The following is a 25,047-nucleotide window of genomic DNA, read 5'->3' as shown; positions in this document are numbered from 1 at the left end:
TACTTTACAAAGATTGGAACGATAGCACTGACTGGCGGCTACACAGAAGCTACACAGAAGCACGGCAGAGAGAGAAGCCAAAAACGAGTAAAGTCGAGCAAACACACAGACACTGCTTGGCCAAAACATATTGTAGATTTCCTCTTACCTTTGCTGTTTTGCCGTGAAAAGTTTGTTTTATGGGTACATCCACAATATTTCCAGTTTGAACTTTGACCGGTGTTACATCTAAATCGGTCCAGCTGCGGCTTTAGGAGCCGGGGGGAACCTTTACGAGCGCCGCACACAACAGCCTGCACGTCACACATTTCAGGATTCTGCTGATTCTGATTGGCTGCCAGTAGCCTACTGTCAATCACCCATCAACATGCTGAGATAATGTTCATTGTACAATCACTTGATAGAGGTTTTGAGCTTTAGCAGCATAATTCTGAAGGACACTCATCTAAAATATGATTTTTGGGGGGCGAACATTAAATTTATTTAATTTTTACTGTGTGTCATCTTCATTTAGGCTACTCTTCACCAGTAACACATATAGCCTACTGAAATGTACACATCTCAACAATTTCTCATTTTTTTCCCTTTACTATGACACCAAAAGTATTCAAATAGACCTTGTGGATACTCTTTTTATTATGGATATGCAATTTTCGAGAAAAGGCCTAGAAAATAGGCTTGGTTTTCCTCCTTTCACTCATACTTTACATACACTGAACAGCATTGTGTGGTTCAGGATCTTGTCCAAGAGTAGCTACTTCGAGACAGGAGGGATCATACCACCTTAAGATCACAGCAATGATTGACTCAATTTGTTGACTTGGTTTTTCATTTTTCCAGACTTCACTGCTCTTTCTCCATTCATGTTTCAATGTATTGCTTCAATCGATAACATAAGGAAAGACTTTGTCTCTGCAAAGTTACGTTCTTCATCATACAACCATTAATGTTGCAGCTTGTTTTCATTTATATTTTACTTTTGCCTACAATCTATTGAATATAATCTTATTTGAAAAGATAGCGCTTACATTTTACTGAGATTGTCATTCTTGACTAAAACTGGACTTAAATGTTTGCAGCATTTTTAATCAGATTTTCATGATGCAAAGCCTGCAAAGCAAATTCAGGCAGACGATTCAAGCTGCAGCCATCCTGATCAGCTGATCGGTCATGTGCTCTCCTCATCCAAATAGGGCGGGTTATTTAAACCCCCCAGCTTACTGTACCTGCTCATCCCTGGATATGCTGCTGCTACTGCTTACATCTTTGCTGCTGCTGCTCCTGCTGCCCATGAGGTTTTGCAAACCCACCACCTCCCCAGCATCCACCTGTGGGCTCTGTCTCTATGAGCTGCTTCATTTCCTGTAATGTCTGGCAAAGCAGATCATTCAGGGAACGAATAACTGAGACGGAGCCTGACGCTAAACCTGCTGCAGCCATATGCTGTGCTTCAGCTTGCCATGCTTACGCTCATCCTTTTTGTTTTGATTCAGATTTAGGATAAATTTGACTAAATACTGTATGATTCAAACTGACACTAGGTTTTCATCTCAGGCGCAACAGAATCTGATAGGGAAAGAAACAAGCAGCCACTGCCTTCGGTGGCAAAACTGAGAGGATTCATACCCTAACTCTTAATAAACATTTTTAAACAATAGCTGAACCCCAAGTGGGTTTGTTTTCAGCTACTTAATGTAAAAAGTATGTGATACATTTTATCAGACCAAGTCTAGGGTGATTATCTTTGAATCCATCAGAGACACAAGAGACTGAAGGGTGGAGGGAGAAGAACAGGGTGGAGCTTGTCATACTTCTAGGGATTACATAATCCAGGTTTAACCCTTTGAATGAATGAAACACCACCATGGTTCACATCCATACGTCTGTGGTTCAGGCAACAGAAACCTTTGTTTCTGAAGTTCTATATTAAACAAAATCATGATCTTTCCTCTTAAGTGCTGTAAGAGTCCCAACATAATCATAACAGGTAATGCTGTGGTCACGTCTGATGGATACTGATGTATCAAGTATAAATGGGTTTTCAACTTGCAAAATAAACAAATTATTAAATAACAATTCAAAACACATTGATGTGGACTCCTCTTTCGTTCATATCCATGAGTCTGATCTAAAAAACCACCTGCCTCCCTCAGTCATCGACACTAAGTCGATCAGCAGCTCACTTGACCCTGGCATGAATTGTGCTGGGAGAAAAAAATAGGCCAGACTGTGAAATCAAACTTCTCCTGTGGACCAGTGGACCAGTTCTATTGTTCAGCTGTGTTGTTGTGAGCACGGCCGCTCAGCTGGCCTCAGTCCAGCTGACAGAAAGAAAGACAAAGGATATGGTGACCCACCCCTCTCCACCACCACCACCACCCACCATCAGAGACAGGAAGAGGAAGCAGAGAGAATGCACCTCTGACGTCATGACAACAACATGGGGGGCTGCTTGGGGAGGGGGGGGCTTCTGGATAATATCGTGAATCCGGAGCAGCTATCAGAGGGTAGCACATGTGATTACTGCAGTGGTTAATGGTGAGAAAATCCTTTAAAAATCTCTATATTTTTTCCCATTCAGTACTATTCAGTCTATTCTGACAGCTGTCATGTTGACACACTGGGTCATATAAGGTAAACAACTAAAACATACTCTACCTTCAGATAGTGTAAAGAAATTCTACATTTCCTAAACTTTTCTTAAACTGTGGTTCATGGAAAAGTGTCTTTGAGCAAATTGATGTCCGTGAAATATCATCACATGGTTGCACATCTGCTGCTGTTGTTAAAGTCTAATGTTTCCTTATTCGTCATGATGTAACTGGTGAAGCTGGAAGTGTGCAGTAAGAAAACAATCTGAGTAAAAATGAAACCATCTGTCCCAGCTGTGGTGTCTGACCTTCCCATTTGTCACCTCTCTGTGTCCAGGGACCTCTCTTTGTTCCAGGCCACATCTTCACCTCTGAGTAACTGACTGAGATTAAACATGTAGCTTTTGGCGCCTCAGTGTCCTTCATGTCTTTTGTGTCACATATTTCCTCCCATGGACAAGAAAAACTGGCCTCGGGTCATGATGCATTTACAATGGTAATGTTTATGCCACGTGTAATATTAATGACTGTCCTTACTGGAAGTTATTGGTCTTCTTTCTCATATTTGCAACAATATTTAAGGGGAGACAAGGAAAAGAAACCCGACTAAGATCAATATTTCATTTAAACCACTTCATAAACTAAAGACTGGCTTGGCATCAGTCTCAAAATAAAGCTGCTGGAGATCTCAAACCATTGATTCTCTGGTTCTCTGTGCAGAGCACACTTTGTACAGGTGGGAGGAGAAGAAGATGCAGGTAGAAAACAGGAAGTTCATTCTAAGGATGCATGCAGAGCAAAAAGAGGACTGCCTCTCAGATCTTGCACAGGAATGTTTTAATATATATTTCTGGAGTAAAATAATGGCATTGATTTAATGAATCTGAGTAGCAAGTGGGGAAACCCACACTCAGTGTTGTTTTCATGATTAAAAGAGCCCAATTTTGGGGGCTAATTACTTTGTGGAGCTATGTCTTGGTAAACACCTGCAGAGTACAATGATTGCACATAGTATTCCAAGACTTGCTATCATCACAGTGGATTTGCCCGTTTTATTCTAATTGTACTTTCTATTTTACTTATAACACTATTGTAGTATATTTTGATGTTGATGTTATTAACTGTTATTCCATGCACCTGCTAGGAGAAAAGCACCCTTCAAAATTCCTAATACATAAGGAAAACTCCAGTTCATTATAATGTAGGTCATATTTCTTATTCAAAGGGATAGTCATTACCTTAATAATGGTATTGTAATGGGAATATGGAATATAATCACTGAGAAGCCTGTGCATATTCTCATTTGTCCAGTTTTCAATCGAAAGCAACTGGACTTGGTTATTTGTCTAGGAAGACGTTTCACCTCTCATCCAAGAGGCTCAGCCTCAGCCTTGTGAACGCCCACACAAGAGGTTAAATACCTGGGTCTCCACACCAGATAGTTGGACCAGTCCCAGCCTGGTCAGCATGAACTGATGAAGCCTCTTGGATGAGAGGTGAAATGTCTTCCTAGACAAATAACCAAGTCCAGTTGCTTTCGATTGAAAGCTCCTTTGAAATCACTGAGCAGTGACTGAATGGCATGAATGCCATTGTCTGGTTCATGTGAAAGGGCCTTATTTTTTCAATTAATCTGAAAAAAAGGTTTGAAGAGTTTTAAAGAACAAGATTTTGTTTGTGGCCTGCCTTGCTGATCTTATAGAAAAACAAACTATTGAATTCTTTGATATAAATTTAAAATCAGTCTCTTCAGTCTCCACTGCTTGGGAAGCCTTTAAGGCCACATGTAGGGGATGGGTGATTAGTTATGCGTCAGCGGAAAAAAAGAAACGCATGGAAAGAAAAATTAAACTTGGCAACGAACTTAAAGCTCTAGAGGAACAGCACATGTCCAACCCTTCTAATTTGGAACTGAGGAGGTCTATTTTGACGGTTAAAACTGACCTGCAAAGCCTGTTGCATGAAGAAACAGCCAATGCTCTTTACCAGCTACGCAAGAGACACTTCGAATCAGGTGATAAGGCAGGCAAAATGCTTGCCCACAAATTAAAACAAGTGGAGAACATGCACTTTATACCAGTTATTAGTGATAGCAAAGGCACTCCTCATACTGATAATACCTCCATTAACTTGGCTTTTAAACAGTTCTACTCTAATCTTTATACATCGGAATATAAGGCAAAAGACCAAGACCTTAACAAATTCTTTAATGGGCTGGATCTCCCAGCTCTTAGTGTCAGTGAGAATGTAGAGATGGAGTCTCCTATCACTCAGTCAGAAATTGAGCAAGCAATTAGCAAATTAGCATCAGGTAAAACCCCTGGTGAAGATGGCTTCACTATAGAATTTTATAAACGTTACAGCAAAGTTCTTTCACCTATTCTTTTAATGCTCTTCAATGAGGCAATTGAAACTGAACTGATGCCCCCCTCTATGCGACGAGCCATCATTACTGTCTTGCCCAAACCTGGAAAAGACCATAAAAAGATGGAAAACTATCGACCTCTCAGTATTTTAAATAATGATTATAAGATCCTAGCAAAGATACTTGCTCTTAGACTGGAGACAGTGATTCCATCTCTGATTCATATAGACCAAGTGGGGTACATATCAGGACGGGTCTCAGCCAATAACATGCGCAGGCTTTTGCATGTCATAACAGCTGCTAATAACCTTACAACTCCTGCAATTGCTGCGTCTTTAGACGCAATGAAAGCCTTCGACCGCATTGAATGGCAATTTTTGCTTTTTACATTATCTAAATTTAATTTCGGTCCTTTTTTTATGCACTGGGTAAAAACTCTTTATGGAGCACCAGTCTCAAGCGTCAAAACCAATGGGCTGATATCTGCCCCATTTGGTCGACATCGTGGGGTCCACCAAGGATGCCCCGTCTCCCCTTTGTTATTTGTTCTTGCTCTAGAGCCACTTGCCTGTGCAATACGCACCAATGAGAAAATCAAAGGGATTTCAATGCATAACTATACAGTAATTTCAAATTGAATTTGTACGCTGACGACATATTAGTCACTTTAAACGAACCCTCAGAGTCATTACCTGCCCTGCTTGAACTAGTGGAAAACTTCAGTTACCTCTCAGGTTATGAGATAAATTGGAGTAAGAGTGAGGCGATGCCTTTGAACCAACATACATTTCAAGTACACTTAGCAGGTACACCCTTTATTTGGAAAAGCAAAGGTATGAAATATTTGGGCATTGACATTATTTCTCCAATTACTGAAATGTTTAATATAAATGGCCCTAAACTGTTAGTCAAGATTAAAGATGATCTAAAAAGATGGACTGTTCTACCCATATCAATATGGGGAAGGGTTGAAATACTTAAAATGAACATTTTACCCAGGATCATGTATACTTTATCAGCCATCCCCTCTTTTTTTTCCTCCATCATGGTTTAAGCAAATCAAATCATTGTTTATACATTTTATTTGGAACAATCAAAAATCGAGAATAGGTTATGAAAAGCTTACAACACCAAGATCTCAAGGAGGCCTTGGGGTCCCAGATGTGTATTGTTATTATTTATCGCTTAATGCGAGATATCCCCTTGCCTGGGCATACAAATCTGATCCCGTCAAGGGTGGCTGGGAGTGGCTAGAGAGGGAAATTATACTTGAAACCAAAGTCACTACACCAGCTTCATTATGGTACTCTACTAACCCACCAGCCACCCTCAACAACAGCATTATCAGATTTTCATGCTCTATTGCCAAACTATTTCATAAAAGGTTGGGTATAAATGGACTAATGTTACCATCATGCCCTATTTGGCTTAACACGTTACTGACAGCTGGGGGTAAGCCACTAAATAATATATTATGGCAACATAAAGGAGTTTTCACCATAGGCCAGCTCTGCAATGAAAATGGTATCCGTCCTTTCTCTGACGTTAAAGCAGAATTTGGACTATCAGAAGCAGCGTTTCTGGCCTATTTACAAATTAAATCAATTACTAGCAAATTTACCCTCGCACATAAAACAGAACTAGATAATAACTTAATGTCAGCCATTACAAAAAGAGGCACAACTTCAAGTATTTACAAGATCTTGTTACTTGCCTCACCTAATCCATTTATACCTACTCAACAGGCATGGGAGAAGGATCTTGGTGTGACACTGACTCCAGAACAGTGGAATGCTATATGGAAAAAGGGTATTGTGTCATCCAGGTGTGTTCGGTACAGGATCATACAATTCAAGATACTGTGTAGAGCTTATATGACACCCTCTCGTATATCCAAAATGAATAAAGATCTGTCAGATGAATGTTGGCATAACTGTGGGGGGCAGGGATCATTATTACATCTTCTATGGGACTGCCCGGCAGTCAAAACATTCTGGCTTGGCATAACAAAAGTGCTAACAGATATGTTTAAGGTCCATGTACCTGTCTGTCCCATCACATGCCTTCTTGGACAATCACTGGGACATGTCAAATCAAGCTCTACACACTACTTTATGAATCTAGGCTTTCTCTCTGCAAAGAGAATTATCCTTATGAATTGGAAGCAACACAAACCCTCATGTTTTGCATTATCGGAATGGATTAGAGACTATCTGGACCTGTTAAGCATGGAACGCGCCTCCAACTTGCTCTTTGACTATGACACGAACACTCAAGGACACTGGGACATTGCACGGACATTCATGGAAAAAGAGCTGCATTACTCTAATATGCTTTTGTAAAGTTGTTGATATTGTCCTGTAACCTATGCTTTTCTTTTGTTATTAATATCAAGTCCAATGCTACAATGTAATACATCAGCGTACAACACCCCCCCCCCCTTTTTTTTTTGTTTTGTTTTGTTTTGTTTTGTTTTGTTTTGTTTTGTTTTTTTTGTTTTGTTTTGTTTCTGGTCTTGTTTTGTTTTGTTTTGTTTTGTAACTACGTGAGTGTGTCTGTATGTATGTATGTGTAGTGTGAGTGGTGTGGTGTCAGAGTGTGTGTGCATGCATGTGAGCCTTTGGGTGTGTTGTGAAGTGTGTGTGTGTGTGTGTGTGTGTGTGTGTATGTGCATTGGTGAGAGGTATGGTTGAATATGTACATTGCAGTGCATTGCAGCAGACTTGCCATCCTTTTTGCCTTGTTTTATTATGATGTTGAAAATTAATAAAAAATATAAAAAAAAAAAAAAAAGAACAAGATTTGATGGACACTACGATATAATGTAATCATGTATCAGTACCAAAATTATCTTTTGAATCACTCTTCTAACTCCAAACAAGGAACTGAACCCAGCTGAAAAACTCAAGTGTGTGGTAAAACTTCATGATACAACATGATCCATAAAGCTCAGCTACATGTTGTCGTCTAACTACATTGTGACACTTGTTAAGAGTCCAGCATTAGGGGATATTGTGAATCTTACTCTCATTTGCTTGCTTCGTCAAAACATGGCAGCATTTAGCATCATCTCTTCCTTTGATGTCATCATTTCAGAAACCAATGTCACTCACAGGGTCCCGTTAACCAACTGTTTAGGAGGGGCTCTCACCTCTCAGACTAAGTGTGGGTGGAGGGGGGCAGGGGATTTGGTTCAAACTGAATAACAATGTGACTGTGTCTGAGCAGTAAGCCCTTATCTGCAGACCTCAGAGCTACTCGTCCTGACACCACGCTTCAGTGGGACACGCGTAGCCATTTTAGATCGGGCATCCATGAAGCAGCACACACAGTTATGAATTATGCATGAGGGGAACACATGCAGTCGTTACGGGAAATCACACATCATGGTGCTGCTATGACATCAGTGGCCACCAATAGGAGCTTTTGCCGTGAGTCATAGATAGGATATACTGTATGGTGGGGGAGTACAGTATTGATGTGATCATAATCCTCCACTCCACCTATCGGTCTTAAGAATTGTTTTGAACACACACACACCCAAAACTGAGTAAAATTTTGATATGATCATATAATATTTCAATTTTCATTCCCACTAACAACCCTGAAAGTGAGAACATGAACAGTTATTTGAAAGATATTCACTTGCTACATGTTAACACTTGAGTTTGTCATAATATTTTATGATTTATGATTTATAGTGGGGGTATGATGATACTAGCTTAGAAAGCAGCTCTTTAGAAACACTCTGGATACATAAAGCAGTCCAATACAAAAAATCATTTAGGGAGAGTAAAGCTTCAATTTCATATTAGCCAGTTGGTTAGTGTATTAAATGCTCACCACCAAAATGTTGGAAGATCATCTATACTAACTCTTGTTTTCGTAATAAGTAAAATAATTAAAAATAATAATAATTAAAAAAAAAAAAAGTACTATAGTAGTTCAAAATCTGTGTGAAGATTTACATTGGGTGAATTAAAATTCCACAAGCCACAATCAAAACAGGAGTAGCTGACTGAGACTGACAGGAATGGATTATTAACTAAATGTAGTGGTTATAATAGGAGCATCAGATGACTAAGTGATGTGACAGTCATAGGACCCAGGGAGACCTCGCCAGTCATTAAACACACAGTGAGGAGAGCTGAGGTCAATTGAGATGCATCATGTCCCATCATTTCAGCTTGTTTCTGCAGCTCTGTCTGGTCTGCAGGACACTAATGAAGGACCCACATGACAATCACACAACAGGACGGAAACTTTAAGAGAAGAGAGTGAGCTGTCACTGCTTCAAAATAGGGCGAGGAGGATCCCATCTATGGTTTCATTTATATTCTATTATATTTTTAATTCAAGTGTATGGTCATCTACAAAGCCCCATGAGAGACAAGCCCATATGTTATGTGGCCTGGTCGCTAAAGCCTGAGGCTGTGCTGCGGTCATATACGGACAGCTTTATGGTTCAAACAGGAGTGAGTGAGCTCCCTGCTGGTCAGTTGATGGAAAGGAATGAAAAGTGGAAACAGGGGGAAATAAACAGAATAACATCTCACAAGCTACAGTCCAACACTGTTGTTGTTCTCTAAAACGACACATAGAAGAGTTTTCTGTTACTCTGCGAGCAGGAGGACAGCATTGTTTGTCTGAGCTTCCAAAATCCTTAATGAATATATGATAATTATATGTGCTCACATAAAATAGAAACTTAACATATAGCTATGACAAGCCACAGCATGTTTCATTTCATGTGACAGTTAAGAGCCTTTGAATTTCATGGTTGTCTCATATCTCATATCGTTCTGTCTAATTTTCTAGCTTTTATATAAAAGTAAACACCAACAGCAAATACATTTCATACAAAATGTAGGAAACCAATAAATCAAACGGGGTCCCTTGGTTTGTAGAAGCTAGCACAGTTTCCATGGTAATCATCTGTACTAAAGTGCCCCCAACCCCCACCTACCACCCACCAACCATCGAATGGCTGCAATGCAATACAGGAAGTGCAGTCATGGAGGATGCTGTGTGATAGTCTCCAGCGTGGCACATTAACCTACTTCCCGCAGCAGCCGGAAAACGACCCGGACACAGAAAAGGAGAGGAGCAGGAGGAAGAAGGATGGAAGGAGGAAAGGAAAGGAAAGATAAGTGAGGGAAGAGAGGCGAAGGAGAGGAAGAAAGGGAGGACGAAAGGGATGGAAAGGGATGGGTGGGAGGGAATGAGGAATGGTGGGGATGCAGGGGGGATGGAAAGCAGGGGAAGAGAAAAATGAGCGAGGGTGGGAAATGAAAAAGAGGAAAGGAGAGACTGCAGGATGAGGAAAACGAGAAAGAGGAAGGTTGAGAAATGGTGATAGGATAAAAAATAAATATAAATAAAATAATGGAAGTAGCTGAAAGCAATAGATTTCAGATCCATTACATGCTGACCTTGTAAATCTTGCAGGATTTCTGCTAATTTTCCAGCATCATCATTTACATATAATGACTTTAATAAATACTAAAAGCTCTATTCACCCAACTGGTACCTCAGGATGTTTTTTCTTTTAAAATGAAACACAGAAAATACAATACTGCAACCATCAAATATTCACTCGGCTGAAACAAACATCTACACAACCAAACCTCATTAACAATTAATGCTGCAAAACAGAGAAGCGTCTGATAGAGTAAATACAGCTAAGTGTCTGTAAAACCACAGAAAAACTCAACTCTAATCCAACTCAAAGATTCCCCTGTCGTATCCTGGTGGCATTCTGTCTCCTCTGCCCATGTGCAGAGCATCTCCTCACTCAGCGGTCCTGATGAGAGGACGGCGATTCCCTGCCTCTCTTTCATCTGCTCTGCCTCTCATCACATTCACAACCCGTTCAGGGGTTTTCCAGAAGACTAAACCTTGCACCACATCTTCCACCAAAACATTTCAACAAGAACAACAACAAAAAGCAGGAGGACAGTTAAAGAGTAGAGGGAATCCTCCACATTTTACATTCCCCACAGAGGAGACACCCTTGAAAACAAAAGCTCCTTGAGGTCGCAGCATCTGAAAGCATGAATATGAGGGGAAAAGAGGAGAAATGTAACGACATACCAACATGTGTGATGACACACTGCACCCTCTGTAGTAGCTCCTGGACCGACATCTCGTCCTCTCTCAGCCAGCACAGCATCTCAGGGTGTGGGTCGCATCCACTCGCCTCCTCTTCTCTCTCTCCGCTGCCACGCCTCCTCCGGTCACCCGTCCTTCCTGCACAGTCTCTCCTGCTTTTCTCTCTCCAATACAATTTTCTCTCTCCCGAAGTTTCCTCCTCTGCTTTTCTGCTTCTTGTTTGTATTTTTTTTTAATTACTTTTAGATATTTTTTAATTTCTTTTCCACCATGCCTCTCCTTTGCTTCATCACAGTGTTTTCAAATAGTCACAAAAATTCTGAGATTGGTTATTGGTGATGGTGACTGATGATGCTGATGCTACTCCCAGCCATTCAGACAAATTGTGAGCCTCAGAATAAAAAATAATCAGCTTGAAAGCCAGGCAGCCAGGAAATAAATAAGCAAGAAGCTCAGCCAGCCAGTCACTGAATCATATAAACAGTGATTTAAAAAAGCAAGTTAAATTATGAGCCAGTCAAGTAGAAAATAACAACCAGTCAGTAAGTCAGCCAGCCAGTCAGTCAGTCAGTCAGCCAGTCAGTCACTTATTGAACAAAAGAAGCACTTTGTCAGCCTGTCTATCAGCAAAACGCAGTTACTGAAAAACAGTCTGAAAATCATTTAAGAGCCAGTTTGCCATTAGATTAGTCAGGCACTGCCCTAAACAGCCACACAGTAACAAGGTTTAAATCAGCCAGCAAATCATCAGCTAAACAGACAGTTAACCAGACCTGTTCAAGATGCAGTCACACCTACTGTCCAAGTCAAAAACACAAAAATCCTCAAAGCAAAAAAGGTGATATGACAAAGATAGAAAAAGGCAAGGATGCTCCCATGCATATGTCTGAATATACAGTGCATATATATATATATATATATATATCAATATATATATACTGAGTCACTCCCCTTCCAGGAAGAGTCTCCAGGCTCTGGGTATAGGAAAGCACTGTTATTGCTGCTTTGATGATGCTCTGTTTGTTATAATAAAGCAGATGAGTCACGGGGAGGGAAACGAATCACAGGGCTGCTCTACCTGCAGGGCGGAGGGATGGAGGGGAGGGTGGATGGATGGATGGGTTGGGGGGGGGCGGGCAGGTCCTGCAGAGAAATCCTGGTGCCTGGAGCTGGGCTGTGGATGGACCGGAACCACTGAAACAGGCTCATCAGCAAACTGAAATATTCACATTTTCTATTAGATGCAAGGTGAAGGAAATAACACAAGAATTTACTGTACGTCACCACAGTCCACATTTTAGTCACTTAAAAATACAAATGCATTATTTCAGTGAGCACGCTGCTGATCCCGCTCCCTGTTTTGTTTAAAGCTGTGATCCCTGGGCGGGGCATCAGCATCCCTTAGCGAGTCCAAAAGGCTCCTGGGACCGACCGTGGAGGCTGCTGGGAGACAACCATTAACCCGAGACATCTGTGCACAGCCTCACCCTGCCACTTAGTGCGCTCTGCGAGCCAATTATTGGCCGCTCAGACAATGGAAACATGCAGCATCCATGACAGTGCAGCTGCCAGACAAAGCGCGACATAATTCAGTGTGTGATATATGCAAGTCCCACTGTTAAGAAAACTGATGCTTCAGCCAAAGTAAGTCTACTCGGTGTAAATCCCAATTCATAGCCTATGTTACTGGTAAAAAATAAAAATAAAATAAAAAATACTGGATTTAACAACACATGCATTGCCAGTAGGCCTAGTCACGAGGGGTAGTGTAAGGTGAGCAGGTTTAGTTACTACGAAACGAGGATTCCTCTTTCAGTCACAACCCAGGTCAGCCATGTGGTCCAGCTAGTGTTTGGCGCCATCTCCTGGCTCACATAGAGAACTAAAAATATGTATAGTATATTCTTCCACTGTGTTTTATTTTTAACTAAATATAATTGTGTTTTATTTTCTGCCTGCACATTAAAGCCCTTTTTAAAAAAAATAAAAATAAAACAGCTCTTCATTAAGAGTGTTGGGGGGGGGGGGGGGGGGGACTCAGACCAAACAACTGAATCCCAGATTAGTCTATGTGTAATCCTGCACAATATGTCACCAACAGAATTGGTTGATGTGGTAATACATATCTTTAAAAGGAGGTTTTTAAATGTTTCTAATGTCTTTTCAATCATATAACCACTGAAGAAGGAGGTTTAATCAACTTAACTTTCTAAATCCCTCGTCTGATGTGCTGACATTGTTGTCCTCCTTCTTTTTTTGCTAACTACTAACATATTGTGTAATATGGGGCTTGGAGGCTTAACGAGTTAAGACATTTATGGTTGGTAGGTACATGTTACAGTAACAGGGTGTGGTTTAAAACCTACAGCAGGAAGACATGTGTGAAAAGAAACCTCTTATTCACTGTTATATTTTTGTTGCTTTATTAATTGATTTATTTTTACGTCTTTAACCATTTCATCACAAAGACTTCCAGCTAAAAACAAAGTAAAGGAAAATGACAGGAAACCATGCACTCACAAAAATAAGAAAATGAGACATGGACTCTGTGTTAGTTATTTTCCTTCTCCTTCTCCTTTTCCTTCTCCTTGTCCTTGTCCAAGGTAAAACTTTTCCGACTTCTCCAGCGCAGAAGTTTGAGGAAGTTCAGACTAGCGTTGAAGACCTTGTCATGCTCAAACACCATCTTGTAAAATGTGTCAATTGGCAGGTCACCATTGGGATCAGCATACTTGAGTGTAGTCATTGGGGTGTAAAGAGTGTTGGTCTGATGACGAAAGGGTGGGTTGTCCATTGTGATGATCTTGAATGTGTGCTGGGAGGAAAAAAAACACACACAATATAATATATATAAACTAGAAGTTGAGAAAAAGCCTAAATAAAATTAAATGTGCTGAAGGCTGTTTGTAGATGAACAGTAGGCTACTCTACCTCTGCCACATCCTCTGGAGACTGGCCAAGGGTTTCAAAGATTTGTTTGTAGTTCTTCAAGTAAATGTTTGTGAACATGTCAGCGGTCACTTTGTCAGCTTTGCTCAGGTCCGTCTTCAAGCCCTCCTCATAGACCTTGCGCTCAAACTCTGTTATGACCGGACCTGGTTCTATCAGGCTGATACTGAGGAAAGAAAAGATAAGTTATAATCACATCATCTCAACAGCAAACTGGAGACCAGCAGAGATAATACCCTCAGAGCTTATATTATTGTCATTTCTTTGTAATGGAACAATGCAAATAGGTAAACCCCATCAGAACATCTTCAGCAATTTGAAAACACATGTCACAAACGTGCTGCAAATTCAAAAAAACGTCTTCAGTTTGAAAAAATATAACAATCCAGTTCTGGTGGCTTTGCGACTGCCAGGATAGTTTATTGGCCAATCAGTAGCCTACGTTTGTATGGTTTATCAAAATTTTCAGTATCACATGATCCTGGTTCCTTTTTGTGTCTTCTGGAAACACTAATTGTATGTATTTGCAGCAATTTCTTTTTTTCTTTACTTTAAAATATATATATATATATATTTGCAGTGCACCTTTTGTGAAGTTTTTTGCATTTTGTCTACTTGTGTCTTCTTCTGTTGCAGTACTTTGAGCTCTCAGGGCCACTGCACATACAGTTCTTCTGCTCCTATCTGCAGCCTTCCCTCTGACATTGTGTTACTGAACAAGGCTGTTTGGACATGCCTCAAACCAGGGTGTGCTGTGACGTGACACATTTTGGCATATTTTCCTCTCACTGATGCCAATGGATAATGCTGGTGTTCTTGCACAATGAGTTTGCAGATGTGTCACACATGGACAAGTGCTGGTTTGCAGGAATTTTCATGGTAGCTCACACAGGGAATCATTTAATGACCAAAGGCAACTACATGCACATCCCAAAAAAACTTAAGACCAGGTGCTGGACCACCAAGGAAGACACAGGTAAGGAAAAAAGGAGTAACGTTACGTGTGTGTGACATTAAACTGTCATGGGAGCTACAAACTAGTGCGCGGTCTCCTTTTTTCCTTACCTAATCCTTTAATGACCCTAATTTTGTGAGCATAATTTGACTCTAACCAAATAAAACACTACAGAATGAAATATCAAGATACATGTCTCTACAGGAGCCCTATAAAACATCTGTATCTTACTTGAGATTAAATCTCAAGGCTTGTACTGCCATGCTTTCACAAAAGCCTTCCACAGCAAACTTGGATGCTGCATAGACATCGTTGAATAGAATCCCTGAGGCAGAGAAAGACAGAGTTAGGACATCGCATTGTCACTATAACTGGCTCTGATGACGAACAGGTGGAACTATATTTACCCTGGATACCCATGACACTGCTAATGACCACGATATGGCCTTTTTTCCTCCTCTTCATGTCAGGCAGGGTTTCCTTCAGCAACCGCACAAGCCCAAAGAAGTTGGTGTCCATGACATTCCTCATCTCATCGATCGACTGACACTCGATAGGTCCAATCAAACCCATCCCAGCATTACTTACTGTGAAAGAAAGTCAAGCACAGCAAGACATGTCCAGTGGGTATGTAGCTACAGCATGTATTGTAATGTGCTAGTCACAATGGATTAATCACTGAAAGCTATGAGGCAGATAAGGAACTGAATACAGTAAACCAGATGGTGTCTACATACGGAGGATGTCCACCCTGCGCTCAGGCAGGCTGTCCACACAGGCTTTGATGGAGTTCTCATCACATACATCCAGCTGTTTGATCTCCAGGGTCCTGCCCAGAGTCCGGCCTGCTGCTTCAACCAGGGCGTCACCCTTACTCAGGTTCCTCATGGTGGCATAGACTACAGCAAAGAAAATTGGGGCAGATATTTTGTTATTTACTTGGATGCAGAGCTGCTGGTGAAGATAATGACCTTGCATCTGTTGTCACAAATGTATCACATATTTTCTTAGTGCTCATGGTCTGTTGCCCACCAACACAATGGAACTGATCAAATTTAGTTTATAGCATTCAAAGCACTGAAAAAATACAGTTCTTAAACTCCAGTGCACTGCATCCACAGACTGTCGGACTATTTCTTTCAGAGAAAATATCTCCATTGAAAATGTAGAATATGTCACTTAAAACGAACACTTCAACACACCAGTCGTTCTTCACTTGTTCATGATGGAAATATAGCTCTTGATGAAGAGTTACCTGTGCAGACATATGCAAAATCATAGTGTTCAAGAGCGCTCTTTAAGTGTCACTTGTTTGGTGTGATTCTTCAAGTTTTGTGTTTTTCATTAAACATGGATTAGATGAGGGACTGTGGGCAGAAGCTGAACCTTCACACATCTACAAATATTGCCAACACATCCCAACTTGTATCTACTCTAAGGCTGAATTAAAAAAAAAAGTGATGTCATTTCTGAAGCTCAACAAACATGCAGACATAGACTGCACCAAAATAAATTACAGCCACTCCAGACCCAGAGCTACTAAGTTATTGCCACCAGTGACTAAATGAATGAGCTTGGCAGCAGCTCTGTGTTCAGTGGAAAGATGAATTGTCAATGCCTTTCAATGCATTAAACTGCAAAATTTCCATCCCCCTTAAAGGTATTTCACAGCAATAACAATTTGATACTTGTGCAATACAAACTCCTTAACTCCTTAGATCTGTCTTTCAATTCATTTGATGTTCACTCATCGGTCCGTTTGAATATCGGTTGTGAAGTTTCAGAAAAACATTGTCAACCTCAGCAGGTTTCAACAAAGCAAAAGATGGAAAATTTACCCATGAACCTCTTCTTCTCATCTTTTGCGATGCGGACAGCCAAGGCCAGGCCGATCCCGGAGGAGCAGCCAGTGATGAGTACCACCTTCTGGTTCATTGTGCCCGGTTAGTGTTTGTCTTGCAAATCCAGCAGCAGAGAATGAAAGAGGACAATAGAGGAGCAGTAATAGGTGAAGTGAAGGCACTTTTAAAGCCCATTCCTTAATCCACAGGTCTGCAACTCAGCAGAAGCCTTGTGCACATGGCCTAGAGATTACCATTGAGCGTAGCCTGCACATAGTGCTCATGAGGAGTGAGGATTTAGACTAATCATAACAAGTTTATTGTTGCAGTGAATTGGGAGATCTGAAAAATGTTGTCAAAGAGCCGACAACAAAAGCCAGAAAGCCAGTTCTGGTTTCAATAAAAACAGGTCAGAAAAGGATTCTTTCAAAAAAGGTGGTACTTTTATTCAAACTCAGCATTACTTGGCAAATTCAACTTGGCAAACAAGGTTGTAAAAGATTTTTTTCTTCTGTGAGAAAATGTATACTTTTTTGTTACAAGCACACCACTTTAACACATTTATTGCTTTAATGCATGTGAAAGAAAGAATAAAAACAAGCTGCAACGATACACTGTATCATAGATTGTGTGAGGGTGGAACTATTGTATCTTGCTTATGAAAATGAAAATGTTATTTCTGACTTTTGAGTTACTTAAAAAAACAAAACAGTCTCAGAGATGCTAATTACATCTGCTTTGCAAAATGGGATATCAAATCTGCCAAAGCTCAATGTACCTCCAAGCTGCCATCCAGCTACACTACTTTGAAATCCAAACCAACATAGACAAACATTTTTCAGGAGGGATTCACTCTTTTTGGCTGTTGCTTTGTGCTTTTCTATGAATGACTAATGATGTTTCTTGATATGCTCCTGCATGCGCTGCATAAAATCTCTGTCCCACATCTTGGGGTCCCATGCGTGGAACCAGCCAGAGAAGGACAGAGGCTCCTCCTTCTGCTTAATGGTGCTGATGGGGGTACCACGACGTCCAGAGGGGTCAGAGTTCACGTAGTCTTGGGCTGAAAAGGCAAACAAGAATGCATTTTTGAACTAGGACATCTTTCTGTAATTTCTCCTCATGTCTAATAACTCTGTTTATCTTACCAATCTTGAGAGATCCACTTTTCTCAACCTCATTGGCCTCCTCTCCAACCCAAACGAAGATCTGGTGAGAGACAAACCATTTAAGGATGAGTCGGTTACCAACATCTGAGAGAACCGAGACTGACAGACTTCATAAAAGTAAAGACACCGTACCTGATCCCAGGTGTCCAGAATCATGACATCATCGGTTGCCAGATCCAGCTGTGTGAACTCCCCTGGCACCTCCTCTGCCTAAAGTTAGTAATACACATTAACAGTGGCCATTTTATTAGGTTGAAACAAACATTATTGTAAAAAAAGAAATCCTCATGGAGGCGCCTCTATCTCAATTGAAAGTATGATGGCCATACAACCTGATGTTCTTCAAATGTCTAGTATAGAAGATTTCTTTCTTTTCTAGTATTTACTTTGTTTATTTTTTATCATCACAGGTACTTTGTGTGATTGTTCACTGAATTATTTTGTTACTTGTATATTTATAATTGATTTTTTTTTCTCTCCAATCATATGACCCAGGCATGTCTTAAGCCTGAAGAAGAGCATGTGGCACGAACATGGATCTATAATAAGAACATCCATGGGCACGAAACGTTGCTTGTTGGACATGCTAAATAAATGCACTGAAAAGGGAGCTGAAGTGTGCAGACTTTTCCTTCTGTTTATTCTGGTAATTTGTTTTTTGAGTCCAGCACCTACTTTACTGGATGTGCACGGCCCTTCCTCCTCAAATCAGAACAGATAAAAAATGAAATACTTACAACCAGCCTGCCAGTCTTGTTTGAGCAGCCAAACAGCCGAGGAGCCCTGAGTGTTTTCTGCAGGGTCCTGGAGGTCTGATAGTCCTTCTTCCCACCAAGTGCGGCCCAGAAATCAGCTGACGATGAGAAGAAAAGAAAATGACAGTTTTCCAAAGGAACTGTTATATTGTTATAACACAGAGAGAAAGAGCTCTAACTCACCTGGCTCCTTGGTCTCTTCCACCTGAGTGGCGGCTCCTCCGAGCAGGCTGGCAACATATTTAGCTGCTGCCATCTCCTCTGGATTTGCTCCCTTTCCGACCCACAGAGCCAAGGCGCTGGGTGACTTCAGCACGAAAATATCATTGGTGTTCAGAGAGGAGGCGGTGGGCACAACCTGTGCGAATGAGAAACAAAGAGGGGAAGAAAAGGTGTGAATTGTTCATTATCGCGTGTTAGATTATACTGTACATTTTCAGCGTGGAATGCGAAGCTGACCTCAACAGCCCGTGTTGCTTTGGTGGAGCTCTGGCGGATGTGGAAGAGCCGTGTGCTGGCAGGTTTGGTATCACCACAATGACGGCATGTCCCACCCAGGTGGATGACCAAAGGCTTGTCCTTAAACAGGCTCACAAGATGAGCAGGTTCTTGGCCCTGAGTGACACGAACCTGGAGAAACACAGCAGCATCTCAACCAACATGTCTGACAGAGGAGAACCCACTAAAGGAACTTTCTTGCTTCTTTCCTGCAAAGAGTTAATTAAAATTGATACCAACTTCATGCCTGCCCATTAAATATGAAGCTACAGCCAGCAGGTGGTCAGCTAGCTTAGCTAAGCCTAAAACCACCAGCACCAGAACACCTCGAAATTATCACTCAACTCCAGGCTAGCTGATAATGCAAAGTGAATATAGTCACATGTGAGTGGTCATCTCTTTCCAAATACTTCTCAAGAGGTTGAACATCTCTAAGCATTTCTCTAAGCAAAACCATATTATTTATTTTAGCCAGTACTAAATATCTCACCTGTGTGGCCACTCCACCCATGGAATCATCCAACTTGACGGTGAGAAAGGCCGAAGCAGCCAGTTCATCCTGACTGCACTTCTGCCCCTGCCTAAAGACAGCAAAGCCACATTCATCACTCAAACAAGCTCCACACCAAATTTATTTTGTAATATAAAATCTATCCGAACAAACAACACAAAAACATGTTTTTTATTGTCTACTCTAGATGTTAATTTTTACAATAGCCATGCTATTGCTACTGGCTCTGTCAAAAACGTGCTTTATCCATCCAACACATTTGTATATGAATATTGCAGCAACTATTTCATAGATTGCCATGTAATCTGGTACACTGGACCTTCATGGTCCACAGAGGAAGACTCCTACAGTACTTTTAATCTCTTAAATTTCCCTTTAGTGCCCAAGGTCTACCCCAGCTTCTACTGAAATAAAATTTGTGATCCTGACTCTTCATTTCACACTATCATCAGGCTGTCAGCAGTTTTTGGCTCATGACTGACTATCTGTAAAACTAACACTCTTCCCATCAGCCTCAGCAGCACCTTATGTTAGGTGTTAATTAGCAAACGTTGATATATACCAAGACTATGACCATGGGGATTATTTTGTAATCTAAACATCAGTATGGTAAAAAGAAAAAAGAAAAAAATAACAGTGTTGGTGTGTTACAATTTAGTTCAATTTTGCCCAGGTATAACCTCACAGAGTCCTGTCTTATCTAGTGTTAAAACATTTATCATTTAGTTTATGCTGTGCCAATATGGTGTAATTTCCTAATTGAAAAAGGGGTTAGCCAACAACAAATACTTGTTCAGGTCACTGACAAATAAACATGGTCTTGGTGAAGAAGAGCACCCACCAGGTGTAGATGATGTGCCTCATTCTGCCCCCTGTGTTGTAGGAGTACAGCACCAGGTAGCAGTCACCTCCAAAGAACTGTCCATAGGTGGATGGGTCCACAGGGACTTTGTCACCGCCCTCCACACGCCAAATCTGCAAACACGCCCACATCCATCACATCTACCCTGACATTTCAAGATGTGCATATGAAGCATGAGTGCATCAGGCCAGTCAGTCACTATACCTGGACTTTCCCAGAGCCGTCATCAACCATGCCATACTGGGCAGCCATGATCTTGTTGCTGTGGAGGCTGGAGGAATCAAAAGGGATTTGCTCCACCTGGGCGATGCGTCCGATGGCGTAGGCCTTACTTGGGCCTGTGGTCTCATCCTTGTCCAGCCAGTTGAAGAAGAACTGCTTGAACAGGGTGGTCTCGCCCCCTGCTGGCATTACCTGGACCTGTACACATCAGAAAGGAACAGAAGTGCAAGCATAAATATTAACAGCAAAACAAGGAAGGGGAAAGACCTGAAAGTTTTCACTATGTGACCACGTCACCTGAGTATTTTGGGGGTAATTCTTCTCTCTGATGAACTTGTTGGCAGCAGTCAGTGCTGCTTTGCGCTCATCAGCATTGGCATTCTTTCCTGCAATTTAGGGTGTGGCACATGTGGTTAGAGACTTTCCAAACAAGCTCTGGTAAAATCTATGAATGACTCATTCTCAGTTGCAGAGGGAGCAGAAGTCACTGACTAAGGACATGTTGCTATGATAAAATTGGGCATAGGTAAATAAACTAGACAGAGCGTATCCAAGGAGCAAAAGGTCACAGAAATGAACAGAGATCTGTGTCTACCTTTCCAGACAAATATCTTATTGTCTCCTCTGTTGTCCAAGATGTAGCAATCGCTGCTGGAGAGCATGTCTTGTTTGAATGGGGTTTTATCAGCCACCATAGTTGTCTTCATGGAGCCAGCAGCATCAGAGATCTACAAAGGGAGATGGATAGATCAAGGCACCTTCTGAATCTTTTACAGACTTAAGTAAACTTTATTCACAGGACTTGATTTTAATGCTGAATATTTGTGTGTATTTACCAAATAGAGAGATGCCTGGTTCTTGTTCTTCTTATCAACAGATACATCATCTGAGCTTCCTGGCGGGAGGCTGGGCTTGGCTCCAAGCACCTATAAATAAACAAAAAATAAACAAAGACGACATTGGCAACATCCTCCCTAACAGGCAAATGAGTCAGATAAATTCTTTCACACAGTCACAGTCCCAAACACATCCTGAGGTTACCCAAATAAAAGTTGTTGTTCTTTTTTTTTTGCTAAAGAAAAGTCAAGTAAAAAGCTCACTTTAATGACTTCTTCTGGCTCAGAGCCTTCATCAATAATGTGTAATTCAGCGCGGCCTCTTCGTTCATTGTCACGGATATCGATGGCCAGCTCGGTGGTTTTCAGGCGTTCGAAGCGATTGCTCTCACCGCCAGACCAGTGGTAGATGTTCTGACATTTTGCAGTGGGGAACAGAGGAGAACATGTTTAGTTACAGGAAAACACAGTCCGACATATTTTCGGTGTCCTGTCCCAGTTCTAGATGGATCACCTTTCCCAAGTCAATGATGAAGCAATCTCCTCTGTTGAAGCTGGCCCAGGACAAGTCCACCTCCGTGGCCCTGATCATCCGGCGTCCTTTAACGTGCAGCAAGCGCTTCACGTTGGCTTCGTTGGTGACCACGTGTTTGAAGCCTGAAGCGACTCCACCTTTCTGTGACAGCAGTAAGGTCAAGTTGGGCAAAGCATTAGAACTATTCAACTACAGCTGTGCGGTTATTTGCTTTTTTTTTACCAAAATGAAAGATTAGATTAGATGAATACCACTCATGTTCGAAGCAAGCACTAACAAGGACTTAGCTTAAACTCTCAACAAAAGAAAGCATGAGGGAATGTAAGAGATTCCTTTTTAAACTCTGACTGCAGAGGAATATTCCTGCAACTACAAAAATACAAAGACAGGCTTGTCTGTTGTTCAGTGGACTATTTCAGGTCAAAACATCTGCAGCTCTTTGGTGCTTTGGCATTAGCAAACGTGTTCCTGCTCAGCATGTTTACTGGATCAAACTCTCCATGGCAACCCTCAGCGGAAACCCTGAGGGAGCAACCAACCACTGCTCCAAACAGTTCCACTTCCCTTATAAACAGCTTTAAACAGGCACTTTAGCCGGGATGATTACATCAGTTTCAATTAGTCATACAAAAAAGTGAATGAATTTCTCTAGCTTTTTGGAAGAAAAAAAAAGAAAATATATTTTAAACGATATGTCAAAAACAGCACACAATCATTCATCACGTTTCACCTTGTATTTGATACCAGACTTGAAGTAGCCCAGAAAGGTGACTGACTCTTGGTTCTGAAACTCTTGGAACTGCCTTGGGGCTCCACCCAGGAAATCATCCAGCTGGGTCATAAAGATGGCAGCAGCTCCCCTCTCATCCTGGGAAGCTTCAGCACCTGTGGTACAGCAGATAATGAAAACGAAAACACAAGGCAAAACATGCATTTTGATTAAACAAGAGAACACAGACAGACAGATGGGGAATATTCAGTAATAAGCCAGTGAGAAATACTGTACCAATCCAGGAGTGAACGTTGTAAGAGGGGGGAGAGGTGGTGTAAAGCACGATGTAAGAGTCTCCGGTGAAAAAGTTGCCATGGAGTTCAGAGGGGACAGGTTTCAAATCCATCTTTTCCACCCGCCACACCTGCAGACCGGCTTTCTTCCCTGCATTCTCAAACTCTTTGTGGTATGCCATGATGCTCAGGACCTGAGAGGAGACACATCCTCATGAACAACTCAGCAGGTCACAGTGAGGACAAAAACTGACCTCACGTGACAGTTTCATTTTGGGCTGAAAAGATAAGTTGAATAGATTTATTGATAGACAGAAACTTATAGTTTTCAAGCACAGATGCAAACAAATTATTTTCATGAAAATAATCTGTTGGCAAATTTGGTATTGAGACATAGCCTGAGGTCAGGAACCTTTCTCATCATTAGGCTGAAGAAAAAATCGCATCATGTTAAAGTTCACTCAAGCAGTCTAACCTTTTTTTAATAGTAGGCTATTAATTCTTCATACAGTTGTATAACCTGATGTGCCAGGGAGTGTTCTCTTCTCCTACTGTCAGGAAAGTAGTGGTGTGGCATCTTGAGACAGGAGGAGCCACTCCCACAGGCAAAGACAGTGTATCATGCAGTAAAGTATGTAATAATTAACCCTGACGAGTTTTGAGCCAAAATAATAAAAAAAGAAATTCAGGAAACACAGGAAACACTTGTTTCCCTTGTTGTCATATTAGTTAGCCTATCTGTTATCCGACAGTTTGTGGCTATTATCCAATTGCTGGAAGGAAGGGGAAAAAAACGGGGTTATTCATGCATTATTCCATTGTCATAAATAAGACGTAGCCCAATTTATAATATGTTCAAAACGAATACACATGTTCAATTAAAAAAAAAAAAAGAGTTGCTGTCAGTGAAATAATAAGATCAATGCAAAGGCTTGATGCTGTCAAATACTTTCTCAAACGCTAAAACGACTACAAACGTCATTTCTTAGACGCTGTCAGAAAATCTGCAGAGTTCCTCAGGTGTGTCACTCATTTTGCAGACACACACAATAAACCGATGTAAAAGTGCAATAAATGTCCCATTACCTGATGAGGACAGAGGACAGACGTTGGGTGTGTAGAAGCTGCTCCCTGGTGTTTTCCGCCCAGTCTGTGTGCGCTCGGCTCTGTTTTATAGGCTGCAGAGACATCCGCGTTCCGACCTGAAGGCGTGTCCATCCCCACCCAGCCCACTGCACTAAGTCCACACAGCTCACTCCCTGCACGCAGCCACGGCCGGAGGAAATATGCAAAAGTTATGAAACAATAGACCACTGGATAAACCTCAGAGGTGATTCTGCTTTTTCGCAAAGGAAAACCCAGTATAACCTATACTACGAGGTGTGAAGAGGAGCTACTTTTCCTTGAGTGCTGTTTTAAGTATTTCGAGGGGACTGTGTAGCCTACTTTACTTGAGCATTAGAAAGTTATCATTTTTACTTCACAAACATTTTTATTCCTATATACTTTTCTATGACTTTGAAGCAGCACTTTTATTCAATGATCTTTGTCTGACTCTTTATATTATTCTGAAAATGTGATGAAATGTGAAAAACAGTCAGAGCCAGCTCCTCCATTGTCAGTCATGACACCTGTCAAGTGTCCTAACAAAGCTACTTTAATTAAAGATGAGGCATCAGAATCTTCACCGGAGATAAAAGTTGATCTGATCTCATCTGAAGTCAGTAGCCTATTTAAAGCTTTAGAAATAAGGGCAGACTTTCATTTTAATGTTGGAGCAGACCTATCATAAAAAAAATTACCATCCAACTTGAAAAAGCATGTCCACATCTCTAACATTTA

The 25,047-nt window shown here is 41.2% G+C and overlaps 2 protein-coding genes across 2 annotated transcripts; both read right to left on the bottom strand.

The window, feature by feature from the left end:
• Positions 1-13,618: 13,618 nt before the first annotated feature.
• LOC310984763 (retinol dehydrogenase 8) lies at positions 13,619-16,906 on the bottom strand (the record flags this gene model as incomplete). The annotated part of the gene is made up of 6 exons (XM_083970078.1): positions 13,619-13,882; positions 13,999-14,182; positions 15,203-15,296; positions 15,379-15,558; positions 15,709-15,870; positions 16,810-16,906. 6 exons carry the CDS (start codon positions 16,904-16,906, stop codon positions 13,619-13,621), a joined length of 981 nt encoding a protein of 326 aa, XP_083826204.1.
• A 376-nt stretch (positions 16,907-17,282) lies between these two features.
• LOC310984880 (gelsolin-like) lies at positions 17,283-24,339 on the bottom strand. The gene is made up of 17 exons (XM_083970240.1): positions 24,292-24,339; positions 23,207-23,399; positions 22,931-23,085; positions 22,180-22,341; positions 21,930-22,079; positions 21,666-21,755; positions 21,425-21,557; positions 21,127-21,215; positions 20,812-21,027; positions 20,587-20,720; positions 19,725-19,815; positions 19,196-19,366; positions 18,920-19,094; positions 18,719-18,834; positions 18,114-18,191; positions 17,961-18,021; positions 17,283-17,875 (listed from the first exon to the last, which is right to left on the bottom strand). Exons 2-17 carry the CDS (start codon positions 23,385-23,387, stop codon positions 17,703-17,705), a joined length of 2,175 nt encoding a protein of 724 aa, XP_083826366.1. The 5' UTR covers positions 23,388-23,399; positions 24,292-24,339; the 3' UTR covers positions 17,283-17,702.
• Between the last annotated feature and the right edge of the window lie 708 nt (positions 24,340-25,047).

Source organism: Trachurus trachurus (assembly GCF_905171665.1).
Source record: "Trachurus trachurus genome assembly, chromosome: 4".
Taxonomy (NCBI): domain Eukaryota; kingdom Metazoa; phylum Chordata; class Actinopteri; order Carangiformes; family Carangidae; genus Trachurus; species Trachurus trachurus.
This window is presented reverse-complemented; position numbering and strand designations above follow the sequence as displayed.

What these genes read in the sequence shown, in the direction of transcription:
- LOC310984880 (XM_083970240.1), bottom strand. Translation starts at nt 23,387, where the DNA reads ATGGCATACCACAAAGAGTTTGAGAATGCAGGGAAGAAAGCCGGTCTG. An exon ending in TCATCATTGACTTGGGAAAG is followed by an intron (nt 22,080 to 22,179) that starts GTGATCCATCTA and finishes GCAAAATGTCAG; the next exon opens with AACATCTACCACTGGTCTGG. An exon ending in ACAAGACTGGCAGGCTGGTT is followed by an intron (nt 18,192 to 18,718) that starts GTAAGTATTTCA and finishes TACTAACTTTAG; the next exon opens with GCAGAGGAGGTGCCAGGGGA.